Genomic DNA, 12,142 nt, shown 5'->3' with positions numbered 1-12,142 from the left:
ATGAAAGCTTATGGTGTTGTCAATACCAGAAATGGATTACCTCTTTTTGACTTATTAGTCAGAGGGGTCTCATAGATCTACCTTCCAAACATTACAGGCCATTGCTCTTTGTTACACACACACACACACACACACACACACACACACACACACACACACCCCGAGAACCTGATGAGTCATACCTACTCCTGAAGACACCATATACTTGAGTTACAGGACATGGAGAAATCAAGTTAGTACCAACCGGTAGCTGCATGCCTACGGGCTTTCAAAGTGCGGGACACAGCAGTGAGCCTGTAAGTCTTTATCTTTACATCAGGGTGCTCAGCTCTCATCATCTGTACCTCATCCACCCCCTCCAAGGCTCCGAGACCATCACAGAAGAGGGAGCAGAATGGGTTTAAGTGCAAGTGGTCTGCACTGAGACATTACTCGCTGGACATGAAAGGCTGCTGGATGTAGGAACTCACAGTAGCTGTGGCTGCATGCACAGCACTGCACAATATCAAGCCAGCCACAATCCTGGCACTAACACCGGGAGGACTCATGAAGTCCCACCTCTGATTGAAAAGATATTCACAACCGATGGCTGCTGGGGGTAGGAGAATGTTTTTCTCAGAGATGTTCCCCCTGAAAAACGACCTATATTTCAGTAGATGGTCCTACACCTCTGTACGTATAGCTAGTACTCAGTGTGTCTTTAAAAAAAAAAAGACATAGAAAAAGCACATATAAGTTGAGAGGGAAAGATGGTAGTAAGGGAAAGGGAGGAAGGAATGCCAACTGATTTTATCAAAATATATTATATGAATATATAAAGCTAACAACAAGAAGAAACAGCTTATGGAGTTTATTTCTAGAATTCTCCATTTAACATCTTAAGATTGCAGCTGATTATAGGTAAGAGACTTTGAAAGCACAGGCACAGTATACAATGGGTGTACTGTATATACAGGCCTGTATACCCCCACTTATGTACTGTTGAGTTCTCCCGAAGGTCTACAGAAAGTTGACCCGTTAGGAGTATGATCCTTTTTGAGTGTTCCATTTTGCTTTCCCTAGATACTGTGTGTGTGTGTGTATGTGTGTGTGTGTGACGTATGTGTTCAAGTGTGGGCATGTGTGATCCGTGATGGATATGTGGATGACATCCTTTTGGAATGAGCTCTTACCTCCCACCTCATTGAGAGAGCTTTCTTTCTGTTTCCGCTGCTGCACTGACATTTCAGTCAAGCTTGCCTCTGAGGTTCCAGGGGATTCTCCTGTCTCAATCGCCCACCTCAATACAGGAGTACGAATATTCCAGATGCATGCCACCAGATCCAGGTTTTACTGGAATTCCAGGGATCTGAACTCTGGCCATCTCACTTGTATAGTAAGATCTTTTACCCACTGTGCCATCTCCCAGCAATTTTTTTTAAGACATATGTCTCACTGTGTGGCTAACTAGCCTGGAACTCTCTCTGTAGAGCAAGCCAGCCTTGAATTCACAGAGATACTCCTGCTTCTGCTTCCCAAGTGCTGGGATTAAAGGCATGCACCACTATGTTCAGCCCCAAATATGTATTTTTTTTAAGTTTTTATAGTTTGTCCTTTCTGCCAAAATTTGTACCTTCCAGCCAGCACTGTGAAAAGAAATGTAATTGTGAATATTAAGAGAATACACTCAGGCTCCCAACCTATACTGGGCCTACACTTGAAACCTCTGATTCCATTTTCCCACCACATAACCGGAGAAGCCACTGGCCTAGAACAGCCAGAGGCACTGGTCAACCAATGGGAGCCTTAGCCTTGACGGTTGGGAGATGCTTTTTTAAGGGTTTCTGCAACTTGCTTTTTAAGAATGGTCTTATTTCCCCATTTCCTTAAGATGGTAGAGTGAAATCCTGCAACAAAAAGAAGCTTGTTAGAGAAGCCAGCCAAGAGAATGGATAGACTTGATGGTTCAAGTGCAGGCCCAGTCCAGGCTGGCCACTGGGTGCTCAGCACCAGGAGTTCACCCTCTGAGCACAACACAGACACCCTGGGGTTTCCAAGGCGCCAGACTGGGGCTCATACATCACACCACTTTAAAGGGTCATTGCAGAACTCAGTTACCAAGTGGCAACTCTGGGGAGAAGCTCTGAGGGCACTTGTCCAAGCCCCAGCCTGAAAGCCACTCTTCAGTGCTCAGCCTCACAGTCCTGCCTACCCTTCAGGACCATGGTGCTCTGGGCTTCCCTGCTCAGGGACGCGGTGAGAGAATCACCTTGCCTATCCAGTTAGAGAATGGCAGCAGGATCCCTAACCCCTCGCACCACTGTTGGCCTTTCTCTGGAATCTGTCCATTTAACTACAGAGAGTGTTAAGTCTTTGTTTGGAGATTGCTTTTGTAGTGTTTAAGGATGGCGCCCCAAGGCTTTGCTCATGTATGCAAGTGCTCTACCCATGAACCATGTTCTTCAACTCCCCTTTTCAAGTTAAGTTTATTTATTGTATGCAAAGCCTACACTACTAGGAAAATCACAGAAAAGCACAGAAGCTCTCTGGCTATGCAGGTAGAAATTTGAACACAAATACTACACAAGAACAAGTGACCTTCCAAAGGAACCTTTGAAGGTAGAGGACTCTACACTACTGGAGTTGAATACCAGCAGGTGGAGCCTTAGTACTGATACTGTTTTACATTGTTTTCTTTTTCGGGTTTTGAGACACGACCTAGCTGGGAACCTCTGGCTGGCCCTGAACTTGTGATTCTCTTGCCTCACCTGAGTGTTGAAATTACAGACATGTGCCATCACCACCACACCTGGTCTAATCACAAGTGGGCCTTTTAGACGTCACCAACCTTAGCTAACTCCTTTTCCCTCTTCTGAACAAAATCCTTAATGAAGAGTCTCCATTTGCAGAAATGGCTGGGCACACCAGTGGAAAAAGAAGGAGAATTATCCAACACTCTGAGCACAAAACAAAGACTTGGGGAACTGCTCTCATCAGGATAATCAAGACCGTAGGCAGCTGGTCAGAGATCTATTTTCTTGTTCCCAGGATTACGTGGCAACACTCCTTGTCTATCTGGTTCTGTGCATTGCTAGGAGCACTGAATAGCACCCATGCACAGACTGCCGCTGCCTAAAGGCACTAATATGACACAGGCACACAATGACAGACCGGTGAGCACAGTATACCACAGGTCAGGTTCTGGGAAGGCTCCTTGCCCCTTTAGACAAGAGAGCCATACCAGGGCCTGGGTCTTTGCCCTTCTACTTCCTTCTTATAAGATGAACAGAGCCCAGACATTTTCCAGTGTGAACTGAGGTCTAGTGAGAGTGGAAACACTAGACAGGGGATGATCCTCCCATCTGGCAGACAAGACCTACCCTTACCTTCTAACCATAGCACAGTATCCATGATACAGCATCTCAGTTCTTGTGTGTTTGGGGGACGGGGTGTCACTCCTAGATTAGCCTTACAAACCAAGCATGGCATCTGCCATAGGATATGTGCCCTGCCTGCCACAACTCCCTTGACCTTATATGATAAGTATTGTGGAGAAGCCTGTGTATGAGTCATGCAAATCTTATTTTGGTTTGAGACAGGATCTCACTATGTACATTAGGACAGCACTGACTCAGAACTCTCTGCCTGTCTCTGCCTCCCAAGCGCTGAGCATGTGCGCCACTCATTTAAAATCGCAAATTTTAAATTTATAATCATGACAATAAAGTTGTGAAAGTCACAGAAAGGGCATGGGGTGTAGCTCAGGGGTAGAATGCTTGGTGGCTATGATCAAGACCCTGAGTTCAAAACCTAGCACCAAAAGAAGTGTGTGTGTGTGTGTGTGTGTGTGTGTGTGTGTGTGTATGGGGGATCTATATACATCTATGTGGGTATCTGGAGGCCAGAGGAAGGCATCAGGTGCCGACTCTGCCAATTATCACTCTCCACTATACCTCTCTGAGGCAAGGTCTTTCTGGGATCCCCAATATATTTAGGAATTACTTTTATCATTTTAAATTATGTTTGTATGTGGGTCTGTGTAGCTATGTGCAGGGGTATCAGTGTGGCAGCCAGAGATGTCAGACTGCCCTAGAGCTGGAGTTATAGGCAGTTGGGAGCCATCCAATGTAACTACTGGGATATATATACTCAGGTCCTTTACAAAAGCAACGTGTTTTCTTAACTGCTGAGCAATCTCCCCTGTACCACTCTCAACCCCTATATTTTTAATGAAAAACAAATCATTTTAAAAATTTGAGGTAAAGAGGTAAGAGGTCAGTTACGATATTTCATAAAGATAAAATAGTCCGACAGTCATCTACAGGCCCGATGTGTTAGAAGATAAAATAGTCCTGACAGTCATCTACAGGCCCGATGTGTTAGAAGACCTCCAACAAACAAAACCAACAAACAGAACACTCTGGATGGGAGGCTCTGGAGACGACTGTACAGTACAAGCTCAAACTTTGCAGGACAGACCAGGCTGGCAGAACTGCACGGCCAGTCCATAATCCACCAGTTAGCAGAATTCATTCTACGAGGTTTCAGGTCCTTGCAGAATGCACTAAGGTAGATTTTATATATATATATATATATATATATATATATATATATATATATATATGTATATGTGTACACACACACACACACACACACACACATTTGGTCTTCATGGCCAGAGCGCCTAAACCCTTGTTTTATTTTTCTCATTTTTCTAAATGGTAAGAGTAATAAATGCAAAATGAACACTGCTGGGGACATGTGGCACAGACCGATAATCCCAGCAGAGAGGGAAGGAATTGGAGGTGGGAGCCAGCTGGGGGCTACACAGTGACCCTTTGCCTCAAACAATAGCAAAAAAGCAAACCAAAATAAAGCAAATGGCAAGGAGTGGAGTGTCTTTTGTTATCCAGCCACATCTGGTTTTGTTCATGAGGTACTACAAGCAAGCCACAAGAATGGAGACTGGCTGCCAGGGGACTCACACAGGCGATTAACGGTTGGACAATTCGCACTCAGACTGGCCTTGTCCTTGCTGGGTAAATGAGGATGAGCCTGAGTCCTTTCTCCTGATCCACTAGAGCGCTGAGATCACAGTGCATTCCACTACACCCTATTTATGCTAACTCCTGGATCAAACTCAGCCCTTGTGCATGCCAGGCAAGCATTCCAACAGCAGAACTGAATCCCTTTCCCTCTTTTTTAATCTTAATCAACTTCCTGCCTTTACATCATTCTGAAATTCTTTACTGTAGCAGTCAAGAACCCAGATTTACCCAAATGAGATCTATGGTAGTTTGAATAGGAATGGTTCCCATAGACTTGTATATTTGAATGCTTGGTTACCAGGAAGTGGCACTATTAGGAGGTGTGGCCTTGGGGCTGGTGTGGTGTGTGTGTGTGTGTGTGTGTGTGTGTGTACAGGTAGGCTTTGAGGTTTCAAAAGCTCAAGCCAGGTCTGTCTCTCTCTCTCCACTGCCTACAGATCAGGATGTAGAACTCTTCAAGCTAATTCTCCAGCACCATGTCTGCCTGCGTGCCGCCATGCTTCCTGCCATAATAGACTAAACCTCTGAATTATAAGCCAGCCCCAATTAAATACTTTCTTCTATAAGAGTTGCTGTGGTCATGGTGTCTCTTCACAGCAACACAACATGACCAAGACAGTAGTAATTACATTTTTAACTAAATTAAAGCTAAATGGAGTGGCATATGCCAATAATCCCAGGCAGGAGGCTGAAGTGGGAAGATCACAAGTTCAAAGCCAACTGAGGAACACAGGGAGGTGTGTCTTAAAACAAATAAAATGTGAAAACAAATCTACGGAATTAAGTGTTTATCTCACCCCAAAACCACCTTCCTATAAGTCAGGACAATGTCTGGGCACTGTGTCCCAGTCGAGTTTACACATAAAATGAACCATCATAGCCTGTCAGATCAGAGGTCAAAGGTGCATGCTCACTGAAAGGAGTCTTCTTCTGGTCAACAATGAACAGCTTGCCTACCATCAGTCTGAAGCCAAAGACCTCTGTTATCTGCTGTTGAGGAAGCCTGTTAGAGGGAAAGATCACCTTCAAACACACAAGTGGGAACACATCAGGAGACGACTAGCAATGTCAAGAAGATTTCAGCATTAGCTCCCACTGTTTATGACTTCTAACAAAGCCCCAGATGCAGTGCTCACAGAACGGCCAGGCTGCTGGTCTCACCAGCTGGTCCAGACACAATACAAGACCATGCAAACTCACTGGGATTATCTTCTTAGAAGAGCTGTTTTCCCTCAGCCTACCGATACCATCAGGTCTCATACTTATGTCACCAAACCACAAGGTCAACTGTCCACAGGTTACTCAACGGTTTTTTAAAGACCTACACAGAGACCAAGCACCTGCACACAATACACATGACGGCAATGTGATTTTGCTGGCTCTTGTAAATAAATGCATTTAATCTGCCATTTGCTTTGGTAGCAAGAACTGAGTTTAGTTTCTGACTTCAAACCCAAATTGAATGCATCCTCTGCACTTGTTAGCCACAGAGAGAAGTAGGCACCTTTGGGGCAGACTCCTCCATCAGGACACATTCAAATAGCTTTTATTTTTAGCAAAACTTTCATAATACAGACTGCAAATGCCAAAATCATGACTTTATAATCCTTTTCTTTTTTAGATAAGGTCTCACACTTTAATATTTTAAATGTGTGATCCCTGAGCTTGGAATGAGTATACTTGGGAATCCACTACTTAACTGAGCTTAGGAGTAAGCCAGCCCCAGTGTGTCCACAGGCCTTGTGAATGACGCTTCTAAGCCTGCTCTGTTCTGAGAGGGCAATGCTTGGGAAATAACTTCCATACTCTCCTTGCTTGCTGTAGATCATAAGTCTTTTTCTATTCATGCCTTGGCTATGCTTATTTTAGCTTCTGACTCGCCAAGATTCAGACCCACAGTGTTTGGCTAAACCACAATGTCTTACTTTCACTGAGGCCTTCTATTAATTTAAAGCTTTCATGATACATCTTGTTCAAATCTTTCTGGATAGAGTTTGATTTTTGGACTTCTTCTGCCGCCTCCACTGCCTCCCCCTCCTCTTCTTCTCCTCCTCCTCCTCCTCCCCTCTTCTTCCTCCTCTTCCTCCTCTTCTCTTCCTCCTCCTCCCCTCCTCTTCCTCCTCTTCTCCTCTTCTTCTTCCTCCTCCTCTCCTCCTCCTTCTCCTTTTTCTTCTCATTTTTGGTCTTCCTCTCTTCCTCTTCTTCCTCCCCTTCTTCCTTCTCCCTCTCCTCGTCTCTTCCTCCCCATTCCTTCTCCTCCCTCTCTCCCTCTTCCTACAAGACAGGGTTTTACTGGCTAGCCCTGGCTAGCCTAGAACTCACTATGTAGACCAGGCCTTGAACTCAGAAACTAGCCTGCCTATGCCTCAAAATCATGTGCTACCACACCTAGTGAGATATTGGTTTTTGAGACAGGGTCTCTTGCATGGTTCATGCTGATCTCAAACTTGCTATGTAACCAAAGATGGCCTTGAACTCTTCTGGCTTCCAGCATTTTTGGATAAAGGGAATGTCAACATTAAATGGGGACATTTCACAAGCAAACATAAAACCTGACCATGTTAGAATGACAAAAGCTTCAAAAATAGACTACCTAGCTCAACTTAAAGATGAAAAAAACATGAGGCTAAGAAAGGCTTAAAAACTACACCAAGCTAGCTGGTGTGTGGTAACACTCAAGGCCATCCCGGGCTACATAGAGAAATTACAACCTAAAAGGGAATGGGAGGGGTGTCAACCCAAACACACAGTAGCATATCACAAAGTGGGAAAATGGGAAAAATCAGGATGGAAAGGAGTTTAGGGCTGAAAGTGTTCACACTACTCACTGAGTACCAGAATGCTTCAGATCTTAGGTTTGATCTCCAATACCACCAAATAAAACAAAAATTGTAAAAGGGGTTAGAAATGGGTCCTTTGCTGGACAGGACTTCTGGTCCCTAAACTGAGTGCCCTCCAAGGGGCTGCTATTTCAGGATGAACTTCTAAACTTCTCATCAAAAATTATGAGAATCTATACTATGAGTGTAATTACTGTTTCTAACAACCATGATGCTAGTGCTGGAGCCATAACTCAGTGGTTAAAGCACCAGCTGCTCTTCCAGAGGACCTGGGTTCAATCCCAAGCACCCACATGGCAGGTCACAACTGTCTGTAACTCAGGTCCCAGGAGATTCCATCACCTTCTTCTGATCTCTATGGACACCAGGCTTGAAACTGCTGTAGAGAAATAAGTGGAGGCAAAACACCAATTCACATAACAACCAACACAATTAGGAAAAAACAACGGCTGGAGAGATGGCTCAGCGGTTAAGAGCATGACTGCTCTTCCAGAGGTCCTGAGTTCAATACCCAGCAACCACATGGTGGCTCACAACCATTTGTAATGGGGATCCAATGCCTTCTTCTGGTGTGTGCGAAGACAGCAACGGTGTACTCACATACATGAAATAAATAAATAAATCTAAGAAAGAAAGAAAGAAAGAAAGAAAGAAAGAAAGAAAGAAAGAAAGAAAGACCAAAAGCACAATGCCACTAAGTAAAAGAAAAATTACCAGCCACGGAAGGGTCTAAGAAAGTCTTAGGGGCTGTGCACTCTTAAGACTGAACAAATGGAAGGCTTTAAAAACTAAGATGCCAAGGTGACTCAGCAGGTGAAGGCTACAGCCATGACCCACGCCAAGAAGTGCTCCCAAGACCCACATGCCAGAAGGAAAGAACTGAATTCTCAAAGCTCTCCCCTGGCCTGCACATGGATTGTGGTAGGGTATGCACTTGCTTCGTGCATATGTACACATGTTCACACACACACACACACACACACACACACAAAGTTTTACATATAAAAACAAGTTAAAAAAGAAAAAAGCCCCAAATGTTTCTGCCAGTGCAAAGAAAGGACGAAGAAAACAGACTGAGCCACACTTCCGATGTAATCTGTGAAACTACAGTTAACACGGCAAGGCTAGCTCATCAATGTTTTCTATTCTTCCCCCCAGCAATCGTGAGGAGTTGCACATCTGTAAAATGAGAAATAATAAAAGCACTGCTTCATCAAATAGGCCAGTGTGCTTCCAGTCCGAGCCGTGAAGGCTCACATCCCTCAGCCACTGCCAGCGCCTGGGATGGCTCTGAGGTGTTTTGTTCGAAGTACACTCCTCACATGGTGCAGAGAGGTGGACTGGCTGGTTGTCAGCATCAGTTACTCAGACAAACACTGAAAACCAGGGTATCAAACACTCAAAGCTGGGCTCTACCACTGTGCCATACCACTCCTGTCTCTTGAATGTGACAGAGGATTATGCCAAGGGTACCTCAAACTCTGGATTAGCTGAGCCTACAGGAACACACCATCATACTTGCTGGGTAGATTGCTGCCCAGAGAGACAGTTCCTTAATCCCTGGACTCACCACAACAGGAGCCCTACATTGTCCTCCAACTCCTGGGGAGTGACCTTGAACGTGCAGGCAAAGCTGTATCCCTTGTCAGCCACTGTTTGGACAACACCAGTGAATCTGAGCAACACAGCTCTTCTACTAACAAGGCATTCTGGGGGAGCCACTGCTCCTGGCCAGTTTCCCTGGCAGTTATCCCAAGCCCTTGTTGAAATAACCTGTTTTAGCCATTTGGGGCCACTTCTTTAGAAGCTGCCTTGCATACTAAATATGAAGAAGCCCAACTAGTATTCTAACAGCCTGTCCTCATCATCTTTATTTTAGGAAGGGAAAAAGCCTCAGGATGGGTTTGGAAAGCAATTAATTTTCACTCTTAGCAATTATCAAATATACTTTAATGCCCTATTAAAAAATTACTCTAAAGCTCTGTCAATAAGGTAGCTGTTGGGAGCCCGGATTTCTACTGCAAATCAGATCATTACTAACTGGCCCCAGATAAGCGAGCGTTTTCCTTGCTAGTTTTCACTCTGTCTTAGTACAAGGTAGGCAGAGTTCTCCATACCAAAAGCAGAAAAAGAAAAGAAAGAAAGAAAAGACAAAGAAAATCTTGCAACAGGGGGATATCCAAAAATACGATACATCCATAAACTGAAAAGCACCAGTGTGTATTACTGACTCCGGAGGCCTGTTTGAGTGAAGCCACAAATGGCTTCGGATGAAATAAAAGTCACAAAATTGTGCAACATACAAATATGCATACCTGTGCATTCAGGAACAGAGATTATCTGGAAACATAAATGGCAAAGAATAAGGAGGACTGGGGAGGAGGAGGGGCTTGGTGGAGCTGGCACAAGCCTTTAATCCCAGCACTCCGGAGGCAGAGGGAGGTGCGTTTCCGTGGGTTTGAGGCCAACTTAACTGCATAGAGTTAACAGGCCAGCAGACAGGCCTGAGAAGTGTTGGTGGGGTGGGGCAGTGAAAGCTGTCAAAGACTTTGTTCGGTGTATTTTGTTTTCCTCCTGAGAACAAAGATTTGCAAAATAGAGAAGGCTACAAAAAGGTTACTTCTAAAGCAACCTCCAAACAAGTTTTGCCAAGGTGGAAATCTCAAAGGCAGCCTTCCCCACGAGGATTCATTCCATCTTTGAGTTTCGAATCTCCCCTGCTTTAGGCAGGCATTACAAACGACTTTCCTCTCATCAGCCTCCGAGTAGGGGGTGGGGTGGGTGGGGAGCACGGGGCGGGACAATTCCCTGCAGATTACGGATCTCACCCCTTTCCAACTCAGAAAACTACCGGATCTGGTTCCAGTACCCAGATCTTCACTCGGGGCTGCAGAAAACAAAGGGGGAGGGGAGTAGAGAGTAGAGGAGGCACGAACTCTGCAGCCATCTCGGAAGTGCACCGCTGGAAACCAGCCGGAAAATCCGCCTGCAAGAGCAGACCCCCTAGGGCACTTCTCTGGGACGCGCAACTCCGCCGACGGCAGAGGCCTGGCTCCATACTGCCAGATTCCAGACAACACCACACTGGTAGGGGGACTGACTGAGGTGGAAGACAAGGGCCACTCAAAGCCATACTTAGGGACTGGAAACTGCGGGCCGGGGAGCAGGGGGATGGCTCTCAATGCACGCGTCCTTCGAAGGAGGATGCATAACTCTGTCACTTCATTGGTCACTGGTGACCTTAGTGCAACAGGGACCAGGCCCATGGGCGCTACTGGGGGGCGGGGCCCTGGGCTCCGTCTCCCTCCCAGGGAGGGCGGGCTGCTCACCTTGGGGTCTCGCTCGTAGTAGTGCTGCTGCGTGCGGATCCAGCGGCCCACTAGGTGGTCGCGAACTGTGTGTGCCAGAGCGAAGAAGTAGTCGCGGGGAGTGGCCACATTGCGGTCCTTGACCAGCGTGAAGTGCAGATGCCTGTTGAAGCTCTTCCGCACCTCGGCCACGTCGCCTAGCCCGGCGATGCCACGCACACTGATCTGCTTCTGCCTCTCACTGTCCGTCAACGGCTTCGCCATGACGCCAGAAGCGGTAGAGGACAAGGGATGAACCTGGGGCAAGCAGGGAAGACTCTAGGGCTAGGATGCTGCGGTGTCTCTGGCGCCAAGGACTGCGGCGGAGGCCGGCTGGTGCTGATAGCGCCTGCGCACTGCGAGAGGGCAGGGTCCCCGTCGATGGGCGTGACCTGAGCTGGGCGGGGCCTCGGAGGAAGAGACTATGAATCAGGAGCTTTCAGCCTGGAAGAGAGCGTGGTCGCTCGAGGGAAAGTGGTTTATCCCATTTACTGGTGTGTCTGAGTCTGGAAAAATCGGACTGCAGCTTCCCCATACCTGAGATTTACCATCTTCATGAGGCAAAAGTAGAAACAGAACCAGTGGCTGCGCCTGCCACACTGGAGAGCAAACACTTGCCATCCAGGGACTTCCTGGAGTTTCTGGGGCTGGCTCTGTCCAGAATCACCAGATGTCCTCTTTAGGACTGCAGTGGGTGCTGAGGTGTAGTTGTGCTCTGTTAAAGAGAAGTGAGCACATTCTTGACAGACGGCCCCCAATACCTGCTGGGACTCGTCGCCTAGCTGACAGGTGGTTCTGAAAACACATCTAAGAAAATAAAAGGTTGTGTGTGCAATTTACATCCAGGGAAGAGAAATCTCCCTGAGAATTCCCTTCTTTTTCCTTTCCAGGTAAAAATGAATCACCCATGATGTCTGCTGTTAGACGT

The 12,142-nt window shown here is 46.3% G+C and overlaps 1 protein-coding gene across 1 annotated transcript in view; it reads right to left on the bottom strand.

Annotated features, from left to right (window-relative positions):
• Positions 1–11,543, bottom strand: part of Pygb (glycogen phosphorylase B) — a 46,697-nt gene extending 35,154 nt beyond the window's left edge. The window contains exon 1 of the mRNA XM_028775001.1: positions 11,197–11,543. Within this exon, the coding sequence (XP_028630834.1) occupies positions 11,197–11,439 (243 nt within the window). The 5' untranslated portion in view covers positions 11,440–11,543. The remainder of the gene's footprint in view (positions 1–11,196) is intronic.
• Between the last annotated feature and the right edge of the window lie 599 nt (positions 11,544–12,142).

This window comes from Grammomys surdaster, unplaced genomic scaffold (genome assembly GCF_004785775.1).
Source record: "Grammomys surdaster isolate TR1022 unplaced genomic scaffold, NIH_TR_1.0 251, whole genome shotgun sequence".
NCBI lineage: Eukaryota > Metazoa > Chordata > Mammalia > Rodentia > Muridae > Grammomys > Grammomys surdaster.
This window is presented reverse-complemented; position numbering and strand designations above follow the sequence as displayed.